General features: G+C 40.6%; 2 protein-coding genes across 3 annotated transcripts; one reads left to right on the top strand and one right to left on the bottom strand.

The window, feature by feature from the left end:
* Positions 1 to 1,115: 1,115 nt before the first annotated feature.
* LOC119738000 (transmembrane protein 220-like) lies at positions 1,116 to 6,858 on the bottom strand. Of its 2 annotated transcripts, none has more exons than XM_038212701.1 (7): positions 6,794 to 6,858; positions 5,734 to 5,909; positions 5,494 to 5,523; positions 4,274 to 4,334; positions 3,689 to 3,824; positions 3,172 to 3,240; positions 1,116 to 1,272 (listed from the first exon to the last, which is right to left on the bottom strand). In XM_038212701.1, the coding sequence occupies exons 2-7, from the start codon at positions 5,887 to 5,889 to the stop codon at positions 1,149 to 1,151; spliced, it is 576 nt and encodes a 191-aa protein (XP_038068629.1). In that variant the 5' UTR covers positions 5,890 to 5,909; positions 6,794 to 6,858; the 3' UTR covers positions 1,116 to 1,148. The 2 variants fall into 2 exon arrangements, with proteins under 2 accessions (XP_038068629.1, XP_038068628.1); XM_038212700.1 differs by having other exon boundaries at positions 6,735 to 6,848.
* A 1,908-nt stretch (positions 6,859 to 8,766) lies between these two features.
* On the top strand, positions 8,767 to 14,982 carry LOC119736783 (steroid hormone receptor ERR1-like). The gene is made up of 6 exons (XM_038210793.1): positions 8,767 to 9,059; positions 9,961 to 10,077; positions 10,851 to 10,958; positions 11,415 to 11,665; positions 12,367 to 12,685; positions 13,495 to 14,982. The coding sequence occupies exons 1-6, from the start codon at positions 8,846 to 8,848 to the stop codon at positions 13,893 to 13,895; spliced, it is 1,410 nt and encodes a 469-aa protein (XP_038066721.1). The 5' UTR covers positions 8,767 to 8,845; the 3' UTR covers positions 13,896 to 14,982.

Genomic DNA, 14,982 nt, shown 5'->3' with positions numbered 1-14,982 from the left:
ATTGCATTTTCAATAAGCTTACAATTTAGCAAATATTTTGTCGACAGGTTCAAGAGAAAAAAAAATTGCTAAATATACACGTTACACAAAAATATAAAAAATAAAAAGTATATAAAAAAAATTAATTCACACGTATGTGGTTAAAGTTTACATAATATTTGCAGACATCACTATTAAACATGGTGACACGCAAATCAATGGATAAGTACTTCACAATTTAAGAATTTAATCTGTTTAAGCCAAATATACAGAAATGATACTCAATGGAATCTACACACCAAAAATTTAATTTCTGATCTTACATTTCTGTGTGAATACAATTCTAAGTACTTTGCCGATTCTGTTGGACGGAATCAACCTTATGCTGAACTTGACATCTGCTCACATTGATACTACGGAGGCCAAAAAAAATAATACGTCGGTCTCTGGTCAGCGCGCGCGTCGATTTTAATCATGCGCGTCAATCTTTTTTTCCCCCAAAATGATCCGCGGTAGCTCCAACAGCGCCCTCTATTGCTGCACCTCCACCTAATTTTTTTTTTTTACCAAAGAGCACCAAGGAATGGGAAATTACACCCAAGGCAAATGATCGAGAGCACCAACGCAAATTATGGAGGACACCAATGTACATGAGGACACCAAATAGCAATAGTACCCCACCTTGTCTGTACAATCCAAGCTTGAAGAAAAAAACAAAAAGCCAAAAAAAAAAAAAAAAAAAAAAAACCCGCGTCCCTGCATCAATTCCGGAACTTTGGTCTGACCAGAGACCGAATATTATTTTTTTTTGGCCTAACCCTTAAATAACAGGCTTATTCTTACACTGGCATTACACAGTCATGTTGAACTCAACTCAACCCATGGAGGAAGCAAAACGACACTACTAACCCATATGAACTTTGGTCTCAAACAGGAAAAGTTTATGATCTAATTTCCTTTTCACTGAACTCTCGAATCATTTTGAACCTTCATTACAGTCAATCTTTCACTTGCACAAGCTCCTAATTCTTTCACAGTCAAACTTAAGTCTCATCTTTGGAAAACTTTACTCATTCTAGAAAAAAAATCTAGTGCGGCATAACTCTGTAACGCCAGTCTGGAATGTGTTGTGTTCAACTCTCCGGATCCAACCTCTAGATATTATTTTTTCATAGCATATCGTTGCAGTGTTCGAAGTCTGCTTGGTAACACGTTCCCCACAGAGCCAGCGGCATCATTCCTAGTAGCACCACTATCCCAGTCAATAGGGTCAGCTTCCCTGTCGAACAAGTCCTGTGATTAGGAACAGAGGAGGATTTGATTAGTTTCATCACTGAGACTTAAACTTAACATCTGACCGAACCAAGAAAAATTAGTTGGAAGTTGCCAGAGATGGGTTTGAGTAACAAGCAGTTTTACAAATCTTGTGCAATGGATATGGAAACAGTCAAGATTTTCACCCACATGGGTTCTTTAAATGTCCCCCCCCCCCTCCCCCGGCCACCTTGAAAAGATTAATTATTGAATTTGCATTAAATCAATTACAGGCTTTCCAAAAAAAAAAAACAATTGTTTTAAACTGAAATTCTTCATGTAAACATGTGTTCAAAAAAAATGGTCCATTCAAATGTACAGCGCATCAATGAAAAAGCTATTAGGCCGAGTAAAAAAAATAAATAGTTTCTCGTCCGGGTTTTTGAAAAAAGGGAGGAAGCGGGGCTTTTTATTTTTTATTTTATATTTTTTTCAAGATGACCGCCTTTTCAAAATTTCCTGCAACCGTTGGTGTTCCACTGTTCAAAGACACTTTTAAAGATGAAAGACAAGTTGGACAAGAGAACTGAACATATTTACAGTGTCATTTAGAGTTGTATTGGTATTGGTATTTAATTTCCGATGAATTTGTAGACTTTTTCTGTGTTTTTCTACTACATTTTTCAAAAATAACAAATAATAAAAAAAATCCAGGCGGTCTCCAAAAAGGAAGCGGGCGGGGACGAGAAACTTGTTTTTTTTTTACTTCGCCTTATGAGGGAATTAAACTTAAAAAAAAAAGAATTTCATAAAAACTGCAAAATAGAATGGTTATAAGACAAGCACATCTACATGAATCAACATGATCACCATAATTATGTTGAGACCAAATCTAAATACAGCAATATAAAATATATTGACATTTGAATCTTCAAGAAAAAAACAAATCGGGGGGGGGGGGGGGGTCTTGAGGTCTAGAACTCAAGAGTAAAAAAGATTTCAGGCTGACACTGAACAAACACAAAGATTTCATGCAGACGATATAAAGACACATAAACATAAGACTTATCACACTCCATCCACAACAAGGGATGTGGTGGAGTAATTGCAGAATACCCAGCCACTCGGAAATACATCCCTAAAATCTCTGGCTACGCAGTTGGAATCACTGGAAAAGAAACAATTCAAGTCTATTGCCAGCTACACGGATACTGAGTGGGGGTCCATTATTTGAGAACGAAGCAACACAAAAGAAATGGGGGTTGCTGAAAAAATTCTTAGTCCAAACCAACTATCTTGTTGCCGGCTACGTGGCTACAGAGTGAGAGTCCCCTTGATATGCTTCAGAACGAAGCAACACAAAAGGAATGGGAGTTGCTGAAAAAATTCTAAGTCCAAACCAACTACCCTGTTGCCGGCTATGCGGATACGGAGTGGGACGTGCAGTGGAGCATGACATGTGTAGGCCTAGTACGTACAGGTTGCACTGAGAAGGTTTATTGAGGGCAATCAACCGTGACTCCATAGCCGGCTACGAGGTGCATAGATCGAGTGGCGGGGTATTCTGCAATTGTGCCGATGTAGTCAAGTCCATCACAAGTCCAGTCACAAGAAACAAAAGATGAACAATAACAAAGGAATTGTCAAAGCTCATTTCAATAGCTTGTGAGTTGAATAAGCCTCTGTACTAATGACGCCACACTTTGTTTACGTGTGTGCTTTCCTATGGTGCTCAGTGGACCGTGGGCCCCCACTGGCTCCCTAGGAAAGTGCACATGTAAACAAAGTGTGACGTCATTAGTACAGAGGCTTATTGGGACTGGAGGCCTTGTGATAGACTTGCAGGGACTTGTGATTGACTCGACATCCCTGCCAACAACCCTGCCAAATTCTTTCCCAGTCAACACAAGGAGGTTAAAAAGTACAGTGAAATCTTACGTCATTATGTGGCCACTGAACCAGCACATTAGAGTCCATCCCAATGCGATGAGAAGACCAAACAGCTCTCTGAAATGAAATATGACCACTGATATGAATTCATTAATTTAAACAAGGGATTTAGAGTTTTGCGTATTTGTGAGGCGTTCTGGCAAAATGAGACAGAACTGGGCAGATGTCGGCGTGAAGGTTTTAGGAAAAAGTATAAAATTCTCCTTACAATACTGTTTGTTGTACTTCAATTGGACATTTCTTCAAGTTATGGCTGTTTAAAATTTGCTTTTATCGACGTGTCAAAAGTGACAAAAAAGCCTATCCGGTTCGTTAGTGTGACGTCACCTCAATTCAACCATGCGTACTTCACACGGGTGTAGCATAGCACAAATGGAACCGGAAGTTAACACATTAAATCGCCCCATTCAGTTTTTTGCATTTTTCTCTACTACGGCCCGTGCCCAGTTCTGTCTCATTTTAACAGGAGGTCTCACGTTTTAGAATCTTGTCACAATTAACTGACCTTCCTTCCTCCAGACTGAGTGGGTTGAAGAGCCCTTCCTTCCTGTGCACTTGCCCCACCTGGAACGTGAGCAGGACAATTCCGAAGACGGCGAAACACATGTGTATGGCCGCAGTGACTCGCCAGTACTTGTGGTCTGAGTTCAGAACACAAACGAATAACCATTAAATCAATGAAAGTGATCTTCTTCTAGGGCTGTGTCGAATACTCAAATACTCAAATATTCAATCGATTATTGAATTTCTAAATATTGAGTTTTCGATTGGAATATTCGGTGGTGGAAATGCTATGATATACTTAGGTGGAAAAAGTCAATATTTTTTATAGTAAAATTGCTTTCTGAAAGCTTATGTCAAGGTGTTGCCAGACACTAAAAGACAGCTGATGTATATTCCAAATAGTAAAACACACAATCCATCCAAGAATATGGAAACAGATTTTTGATGAATACAATTCATGAATGTGCAAAGTTAGCATCTAAACTAAACATAACTTTTGGATATCAATGAAGTAAACCCCTTCAAATTGCTGCAAAGATGCAGTAACGCAAATCAGATGAAAATATAGACGTTAGGGAAATCTTACCTATGGAATCGCGGGACCAGACGATGGAACAGCAAAGTAGACAGGGAATTGCGTAAATAGGCTTGAAAAGAAACATTTGACAAACTTAGTATTATTTGGCGGTTCCTGAACCCGAAATTGTCTAAAATATCTTTGCTTTGAATGAAATTGGCACAAAGTTTCAAATCTCATGTCAGTCAATTGGTAATAATGTGAGAAGTACAGACTTTGCAATCTGAAGAGATAATAAGCCACAAGAAAAAAACCCAAAAGGGGTCCAAATAATATAAATGAAATGCCAAGAAATAATAATTATTATAGGTTGTCCCAGCTATTTTAAATTGTTTTTTTTTTAAATTCAAATTCACCAACTCTTATCATTAAATTTTGTCCGAGAAAAATTTCACATGCTTTTTAACACTGAAACCACTTTATTTATTTTTTTTTTAATACCATTCAATTTCAAAGTTTCGCCACCCTCTTTAAACTCCGAGTCGAGAATATTCGTCAAATCAAATTTGTCTAAGCTGTCGCCAAATAGCAGCATTCAGAGATTGAATTTGTCATATAATCAATCAATTTAAAACTTGTGTTCAGTAAGTTAGTCTGATGTGTGCTTGAGCATTTTCCTCGTGTTCCGAGGCACAATTTGCTCACACGATTTTATCGGACCAAGTACAGTACTGAACTCAAAGAACAGTTACCCATGAAAGTGTAAAGATTACCAAGATCAACAAAACAAAATAAATTCAAAGAAACAAACGAAAAGAAGAAGTGTTTAAAGGAAAGAAGGAAATGTCAAAAAGCACAATTGATAACCCTGAAATCCCTGTTTGTTCCAAAAGTATCGAATCTAACATATTTTATGAAATTAAAAATCAAAAGAAACAAAAAACAATAAATTTATGAAGAAACAGGGAAAGAAAATGTGGAGAATTATTCTTACCAGCACTAATATGCTTTCTACTGAAGATATCACAATGAAGACAGTATGATGAAATTGAACAAAATTATGTTAAATTGTGTGGCATTAGACGAATTTGATTTCTGACCAACAAGGTTGGGCGTAGACGAGACAAAATAAAATACTCCGGAAAAATGTGTGCTTATAGTTTGAATCTGCTGGAACTTAATTTGAAATTGGCTAATAAAAGACATAATTAAACATTGGAAGTGCACTAAATCAATGTTGCTGGATGAATTTGAATATAAGCATGATAAACGTTTTAGCAGAAACTTACCACCCAAATATATGGATCCGGATCATTGATCTACAATAGAACAAAACAAAAACTTGTCAAAAGGGGCATTTATACTTCCAATTTTCTTACAAAATACTTACAATACTTTAAATATAGTTTGTATAGTGATGTAATGATACTACATTCTCTCTGTACAGCTAGAAGCTTTTCTTTAGTGTTAATTTCCCATATTAAATGACAAAACTTTTTTAAAATCAAATTAAATCATGAAAGGCTGACCTGAACGAATGCAGCTAATGCAAAGAAGACGGCCATGACGGCGTTAATGCCGGCCCACAGCCACGACTGAGGGCCGGTGATTTCCCTTGAACCTGACCCATCGCTGTGATTGGATGTAACTGATGATTGGCTCTTCGACGATTGGCTCTTCCTCATGTTGCCATAGTCTGGTTAGACTGAAGAAAGAACGAAATCAGAACTTGTTCAGCTTGATTGAATTTAAACATTTTTAATGCTGGTTATCATGATTGATCTATCTATAACCCTGTTCATACCTGTTACGTCCCAACCATGGCATTGTCCCTCAAATGCGGAAAAACATGCACAAAAAAAAAATCAAGCCAAGTTTGCTCACTCTTTAGCCAACAAATTTCGGAAAAAATGTTGCAACCTGATGCTACTTTCAGACTTTCAAACAGAAAAAAAGACTTTTGGTTTTGATTATCTTGTAGTTGTACCTCAGAATGTGTGGCCAACTTAGTGAATTTGTACATGTCACGCGTCGGTTGAGGGCTTCAACATGCAATGACATGTAAAAATTCACTAAGTTGGCCACACATTCGCCTACAAATCTCTCTTAAAGACTTTGTCAGCATATTCCTTACAGTTCTCACATGAAAGTATACTTTCTGAGGTACATTGTAAGCCCAATTTTTTTTCTTTTTTCTGTTTCGATGTTTCGAAAGTAGCGTCAGGATGCAACATTCTTTCCCAAAATTTTCTTAGGGCAAAGTAAAGCTCCCCAACAGTATTTCACCAACCAAGTCACGCAAGTTTAAAGACTCAATTCAATTATTAAAGGAGACGTTTCTTCAATATTTTGCATGCGAGGGAAGTCAAGTGATTTTCAAAATGAGGCTAATATAAAACTAAAGACTAGACTGTACACGTCAAATTCATTTATTTTCAGACAAAATTCCGACATGCGCAACTGTGTAATAAAGCTGGTAACTAGAAATACCTTCAAAGAAGATGGTTGAGTAAAAAATTTAAATACCAACCTTCCGGAACCCTAACAATTAGTAACAATTCCCACTCCAAAAATGCCAACTCCGCCTACCCTTGCAGTGATCCTGTCTTGACAGTGAACAGCGCCCTCTATAGTTCATGTTTATTTTCAAAGGTGAAGAGTGAAGACGTATGAGGGCGCGCGCGTTTCAAAGTAATTTGGGCGAAACCGTTCGCAATCATGAAAATTTTACCGAAATGTTTCATTATGTGATTGAGAATTGGCATGATTTAAGAATCTCGGAAGTTACATGAGCAACAGATACATAACCGCTTTGCAGGGTTGTTTGCAAGGTCATTTTTATTGGTTGGGGGGGGGGGGTTAAAAACTTTTTGAAAAGGGCACTTGCACAACCGTGCTGAAATGTAGACACTTTTTTCCCGGACACTTGGCGTCCGTAAAATCAAATAGTGGATGGGGTTGGGGTGGGGGGTGGGTGGGGGTACATTCTGCCGATGGGGGCGCTGTTCAAAACCGACGATTATGCACACTAACGGACAATATATGTTTTTCAGGCATACATGCGCGAAATTAAAAACAAAGGCACCCGTGACGGCCGATGGCACAAAAAGAGCACGCCTTTATCTTTAAAAAGGGCACTTGTTCAGAAAAAAGGACACTTGTTAACAAATGAAGGGCACTCTGTACAAATATTGGGGGGGGGGGGGGTAAGCGCTAGAGAAAAAAAGGGCATTTGAATTGAATTAAAAGGGCAGTCTTTACAAAATAGTGGGGGGGGGGGGGGGTAAATACCCCCTTACCCTCCGCTGGCTACGCCTATGCTTTGGCTGCAGTGTGGCATTATAGACCTATAGACCGTATGCTTATATAAGGCGGGGTTATAGGACAGTGGTTCTGTACCATTCGGAAAGGACTGAGTAAACCAGCGCATTCATATTGTTACTTAATTAAAATAACAAAGAAAAGTACGTTCTGAGACACCAGCATGCAACGCAAAAAGTCTATGGGTCCATAACAATGCAGATAGTAGGCCGAGGCCTATACACGATTTCAGGGGCCTATTTCATTTGCGATTCTGTGCAAATGCAACCTCGTTCCCATGGCGTCGTGCAGTGCGCTCTAACTATGGCTGCCCTCTACTATTGTCTGAGGTTGAAAGCAGACCCCGGGAACGAGGTTGGTGCGAATGGAATTTGGTCCTCCATAAAAGTAAACGCCCAAGCTAGACGTCATTCCTTTTGTTTGTAGAAGTGTTCACTACGATAGATCCGTCCTGTATATCTTTCCAAAAACATGTTATTGCGTCAGGTGACGTAGTTACCATACGTGCAAATCATGAGAGTAATTTGTGTTCTAGTCTCGGTGAAGTGTGATATGGACTGTAGAAAATAGTACGTACCCATTGGTTGTATTGAGTATGCGCATGTCCCAGTGGACAATTAGAACATAACAGTTATTAACAAGCCCGTCAAGAGTGTAGCTAATGATATGAGTTTATAAAGGTGGCCAGATTTCACAGGAGTCCACATTTCATTATGACACCCAGCCCTATAGCTATACCTCTAGTACCTCTACAAAAATCTCGTCCAAATTCCACCTGATGTTATCATGATATGAGTACAGGCCAAGCGTGTGCAGGTACTTGAAAACCAATTAAGTAGTATCAAGACCAACAGAAACGGTGGTTGACACGGGTTTAAGAGGGTTAAAGTTTAAACGTGTAAAACAGGTCACGAGATAGTCGCAGGAATTAGGGCCAGAAAAGAATAATGGACAGATTTAGTTGGAATAGGTCCGTCGATATAGCGAAGGGCTTTATATTGTACAGTTAAGTGTGACTTAGGTATACTATAAGGGTTCTAGAAAGATGTGTATACCGAAAGCACGCATCAATATCAAAGCTTCGGTAGTGGTTGCATCAGAAAGCTGTAAACTGCACCCAGAAGGAGAATCGCTCTTGAAACGATTATGAGTTAACCACTGAAAATAAAACGAAGAATGTACGGCAGTTCAAGTTTTGTTTACAACGCCATGGCGGGAAGCTTAAGTCAAAATGACGATACGGTGCCGGTGACGTTACGAGAAGCCCTTAATGACGGCGACCGTGGTATCGCAAGCAACGACAGGTTGAAAGTCACCTGCATGGGCCCCCAAGATGAAACGTCGAGGTTTGATGCGTCATCAGAGAGGACAGACGCACCGGCCTGCCTCGCCGACGCAGGGGCGAGTGACGGAGGGGCGGATCAGGGGGACTCCAAGCGGCGCTGCACGGTGTGCAAGGGGTTAGCTACGGGGTACCACTACGGCGTGGCGTCGTGCGAAGCTTGCAAGGCGTTCTTCAAAAGAACCGTTCAAAGTAGGTGCATGCTCTATTAAAAATACTTTCCTCCTAGCATTTTGGCTTTTGGAGTGAAAACCCCCAAAGTTGGGGATAAGTTAGGAACCCTATGCCTCCACCATTCTCGATGTTGGTTTCCTCTCCAGATTTTTTTTGTCCCGTCAGTGTTTTTGGATATCGATACATGACTTATGGCGATTGTAAAAGTACATGTACGTTCCCTTTCCCTAGGTTACGAAAAGCAACCTTTTCTCATCCAAGTAGTGACACTGACCCCCATTAGTCAGTTTTGTCGGCAAAATCATGGTGCTGTCGGAAAAATAGACAATGAAGAATGGAGAAGGAAGGGGGAATTAAATGAAGAGGGCAAAAGATAAATGGAGAATGTAAATAATAACAAATGCTGCTCAAAACCCCGCGATGCTAAAATCCGGTTCTGCAACCCATGGCAAAAGATTGTACATTCTGTCCTGTCGGCACGAGCTACCGAGTGAGGTCGCTTCATATACGGCGGTTGACAGCTAGCTGTGCAAAACACAAGCATGTGCTCGCACGGAGGCTGATTCTTAGTGAGGACTCAAAATCATGGATCAAGCTAAAGAGGGCAAATCTCGAAAGAGAGTCAAGCTACAGTTCTGATGTGATGTTTGTGATGTAATATATCAACTTTGATGACCCACCCCCATCTCCGAAACACTAGCACATTTTCATTCAGGGAAAGTGGCCAGGAAATGCCTCAGATAGCTGCACCACAGAGCATCTAGAATCCAAAAATTTCCCGGGGCCCTTAAGCGGGAAAGAACATTGCATATCCCACCCAAAAACATCACAGCTGTTCAAATTTTACAAAAATAAGGTTATTGAAATTACGGAGAAGACTGTTTTAAAAATTTTACAAACCTGTAATTACAACCCGCAGAGAAACTCTCTTACACGTGTCTGGAGAAGCGGCAGTGTAGCGTCTTGTATGGGAAGAAGCGAACATGCCAGGCCTGCAGATATGAGAAATGTATCGAGGCGGGGATGATGGTCAATGGTAAGTACCCACACCCAATGCTTGCTTGAAGGCATTATAGGATAATCTACATTCAATGCATTTTGCTTGTTTCCGATAATTATTAATTTCTGGTAATGAAACCAAGGATTCCTCACTTGTGCTCCCACTATACTGCGCCTTAGGCACTGTAGCTCGAAAGCCTGAAGAAACCTGTAGATATGAGACAATGAGAAGAAATTACAGTTTTAGAGGTGGGAGGAAAACCCCAGAAGAATATTCTGGGGAAACTCACGGAATCAGGTAGGGACTGAAAACCCAATCCACATGTGGACCAGGGCAGGAATCGAACCCGGGCCATAGAGGTGGAAGGCGAGTAAAGCAACGACTGCGCCAACCTGCAATATCACCATTCAAAATCAAAAGAAGAAGGTTTAAAACCTAACCTGTTGGAGTTTTCACAGCTCAGCTCATTACACTCTTCGAGAAAACAGTGAAAACTATGCAGGGCCTTTTGATCACCAAACAGCATTTCGTCAATAGAACTCTTTATTCCAAAAATCAGTCAATTGACTGATCGTTAGAAATCACCTACATTTTTGGATTTCTTCTAAATGACAGCAAGCCAGACGGAATAATTTCATGGGGTGTTTAGTACCAATACAATCTTGAATCCAAGTAAGCCTTTTGACAATAAATCGGTAGGTTGGACAAGTGCAAAGTATCCTATGTCTTTAAGCTGTTCATCATTTTCCATCAAATTTAAAAAAAATGAAATGCTGACAACTCCTTGTCTGAATTTATACACGCGATAGGTGTTCGACAGAACCGGAGCAAAGGCGGTCGGCAGGAGTACAGACGCAGACCGGACGAGCGGGACTTCTCGCCGGCTACATCGGGCAAGAAACGCAAACACAAACTGGGTAAGACTGGGTCCGTCACGATTTGGATAATTGATACTTGATAGATACAATGACCCAACTGAACCCCAATGGGAAAATGTCCGAAGTTCATCTTGCAAGTTTAGAGCAACGACGTCGCTGTAATTTGCCTCAACGGACCGTATATTCAGCGAAGATCAAGCGGGCGCTATATTATCGAATGCTATTTTCACGTTAAAAATGAAAATATTACCGTGAATTATTGTTCAAATAAGGAGCAACATCAACCAATCATCAGATATTAAATGTTGACTGTTATTTCATCCTTCTAGAGTTTCATGAATTCCATTACCAAAAATACCCCTGGGTTCCGTTAAATACCTAAAAGGGCAAATTTTTCCAACTTTGAAATCGCTAAAAAAAAATACATGATTAGCCTACTACGTGTATGGTACTCATTTCCACCATAAAACAGCACTTGTTTCTTCATCTCGCTAGCTTTGGAGTTTTCTGAGCGACTCTTAGAGATCGAGCCGGAAGTGCTTCGAGTTCACGTCCCCGATGACATGAAGACGTGTTTCAATTCCGGTTCACGTGATAAGACCAAGCAGGTGCCGGGCATGATGATCATGGCGGATTTAGCGGACCGAGCCTTGATCACCACGGTGCGATGGGCAAAGAAAATTCCAGGTATGAGCATGGACAATCCGTCAATTAAAGACATGTGTTCGGTTCTGTTCTTCACAAAGGTAACTGCATAAGCACTGCATACTTAGTGCTGTCCAAGAGTTTGAGAGATAACAAATAACACGGCTTCCTCAGGTGGGACTCGAACTCACGACCTCCTGCTTACTAGTACAGTCGTCCTAACCACTCGACCACCGAGCTGTCCGGGGTCAGCTGGCTGACATGGTGGATTTCTCGTCAATATCTAAATAGGCCTACGAGGTATTTTAGATCAATAACTTGTCACTTTATTATTTTAATTAAGACTGGGTGACTTGCGACTGCTTCTGGTTGACTTATGATGACTTGTGATGACTTAATTGCGACTTGTGACGACTTCTTATGCGATCGCTTGTAAAGGCCAAGTCTGGATTATAGCTATTGTAGGAAGGAGGGAGCTTAGCATCATCAATTAGGTCAAGATGATGTGCTTCTGCCCATAGAGAAAGTTCTTCATGTTCTCTATGTTCTGCCCGACCCTCTTTATAGCCCCATGAGGTGCTGTGGCTTTTGAAGTCCCCAATGATAACATTAATGTGTTGGTAACTGAAAGATTGTGGTTCGTCAAAGGCAAATGTAGAGCCTGGCGGTTTGTAAACAGATGTCACAATTAGTTTCCACAGGTTCACAGCAAAGATTTCTATATGTTGTTCCTTTCTGTCTTGACTTGTGACTGACTGTGATGCTTACTGACTTGTGATAGCCTTGTTACTGACTTGGGATAATTTTATTACAACACCCAATCTCAGGTTTCGACAAGCTGTGCCTGAACGACCAGATGGCCCTCCTGTGCAGCTCATGGATGGAGATTCTCCTCATGAACGTCATCCACCGTAACTCCCTCCTGCCAGCCGCCGAGGCATGCGGGGGGATCGTCTTTGCTCCCGGTCTGGTCGTCTACCGTGAGGACATGAACTCACCGGAACGAAGCGTCTCGCCCCTCATCTTTGAGCAGATTGTGAACTTGGTAGACCGTATTCGACCGCTCAAACTCAGCAAGGCTATCGTGGTTATTCTGAAGGCTATGGTGCTTTTCAACGCAGGTATTCTTGAAAAAAATAAACCTCTCTTGTCAACAATTTTTTGTTTTCACGATTCATTCATGAATCAGTATTGGTTTTGCCCCATCAGCGACGTAACTTCATAAGCACTGTCAGTGGTCGCTCGCGTGGGTGTCACCCCATTATTCGTTTTTGCCGGTAAAAAGTCCTGTCGGTAAAATCGTGTGTTGGTTGGCATAATTATACGATTTGCAACGTATAACACCACCTGTTGTATAATAGTCCCAAGTGTCTCCGCTTTGGACTGAGCCCGATGAGTCAGATAGTGTCCCTTCCCCCAACTTTTTTTTAGTTTCAGTGGTCGGGTGACCAGAGTAAAAATTACAAGCAAGCTAAGGCCATCGGCATTTTTGATGTCACACCCCTATTCATATTGGATTTGCAACGCCCGTGGGCACTGGTATACCGATGTTACTTCGGGTGGGACTCGAACCCTCACCCTCCTGCTTAATACAAACATTTTGGAGTCCACGTCAAAACAAGCAACAATATTTTACCCTTAGGAGGGGGCGGGCTTACGCCATCCGATGTAAAAGATCTATTCATAGATCATTTGCACACCAGTTTTCATCGGTTGCTATGTGATACCATTCAGCACTCCAGACTCAAGAACCATTCCATTGAGTTTCAAGAACATACATGTAGGTCTGGGAGCTAGATAAGGAAAAAAATCCCGGATGTCCGCGCCTAACTAATGAAGGCGCTGATTTAAATACACATCGCATACAGAAAATATCAATAAGAAACATTGAATGAACTATGAGACGAGTACAACACTTCTGTTTTGACAGGCCCCTCGTTGTCGAATCGACTTCTGATGAAATCTCACAAGGAGTTGGAGGAAATCCAGTCAACCGTTCAAGACGCCCTACACTATCGCATCCAGCAGGAACATCCGGGCAACAAGCGTCTGGTATACCACCTCATGATGCTGTTACCGCTCGTCAAAGAAACGGCCCTGACTGTCTCCAGTCTGGTCTGGTCCGCGTTCGACCGGGAACGGGTGCCCATGCAGCAGTTGCTGAAGGAAGTGCTGCAGCCGATACTGCAGACCAGCGAACGGAACCAGCGAAAGATGCCGCGGTACTCTGCCGATGCCACCTCGACCTTACCCGAACAGCCGAACGATGACCGAGTCAAGACAGAACACACCCAGAACGCTTCCAAGCCAGCATTTGGCTACCCCACCTGAGTAACATAACACCGTGAAATAACATTATTACAACACTGACGATTGAAAGGAAATGTCAAAAGAATTCGTCGGCAAATCAAACTGATATCATGGCAAAGATCAAATTTCAAAGACAGAAAACGAGACTCGATAGTGGAATAATCTTGTGTAACTCGGGGAAGTTAACTTCAAGCTGTGAAAATCGTTCATTACATTAAAGTGAAACAATCAGTTTGGTACCGTACGGCAATGTTTAAAACATAAGAGAATAGAACTGTGATAGAAAGTGTATAAATACATGTAAATAAATAAATAAATAAACATTTTATTTAGTATTCTGTTCTAATGATGCATATACCTTTTGATCCAGATTGAATCTCCGATAAAGAAATCTGACTCCGCTACGATAATAATTTTATTTTCCCTGTTAAGTGTTTTATCCCCTTCGGGAGTGTACATTTTTGGTGTTTTTTAAAGCGAGTTTTCAGCATCGAATACCTTGAGGTATATATAGTTTTAGTGACTGAACAATAATTACAGTTCATTGGGGAAGGTCAGGCTGATATCAATTACCTCGTTAATAATTCGTCTTTCCGTGATAATTTGTCACGGAACACGCATGGTCACTTTCTATCGTTTCATTCACTCGGGCCATATCCCAATTTCGAATAATTCCGATTGCGAATTACGGTTAACTCAGCGAAAGCACACTTCCGTTCGTTGTAAAGTTATGAAGTTTCGATCAAGTGTGAATGTTGGTGTTTCTCATCTGAAGTTGAATTTCAAAGCAATATCTAAGCAAAAGGCGAAATATAAACCGAAATGTTCATACAACAAGAACTTTTTAAAAATCATAAGGAGCCTATCAACTGAAGAAATCCCGCAGTGATCCACAGAGGCATTTAATTAGCTGCATACATGTATATCAACTAGCACACATTTAACACTTAAAGTCAGCCATTTTTATTAAAATGAACTCATTGTTTCAACGAATGAGAGAATCACTGGCTACTAAAGTAAAATGGTATGGAGTGAGAATTTCAGTGTGTAATTTAGAGTGTTTTTCTCATTAAATATATTTATCACTAAGTAACATCATAAATGTTGT

Source organism: Patiria miniata, unplaced genomic scaffold (assembly GCF_015706575.1).
Source record: "Patiria miniata isolate m_02_andy unplaced genomic scaffold, ASM1570657v1 HiC_scaffold_3, whole genome shotgun sequence".
NCBI lineage: Eukaryota > Metazoa > Echinodermata > Asteroidea > Valvatida > Asterinidae > Patiria > Patiria miniata.
This window is presented reverse-complemented; position numbering and strand designations above follow the sequence as displayed.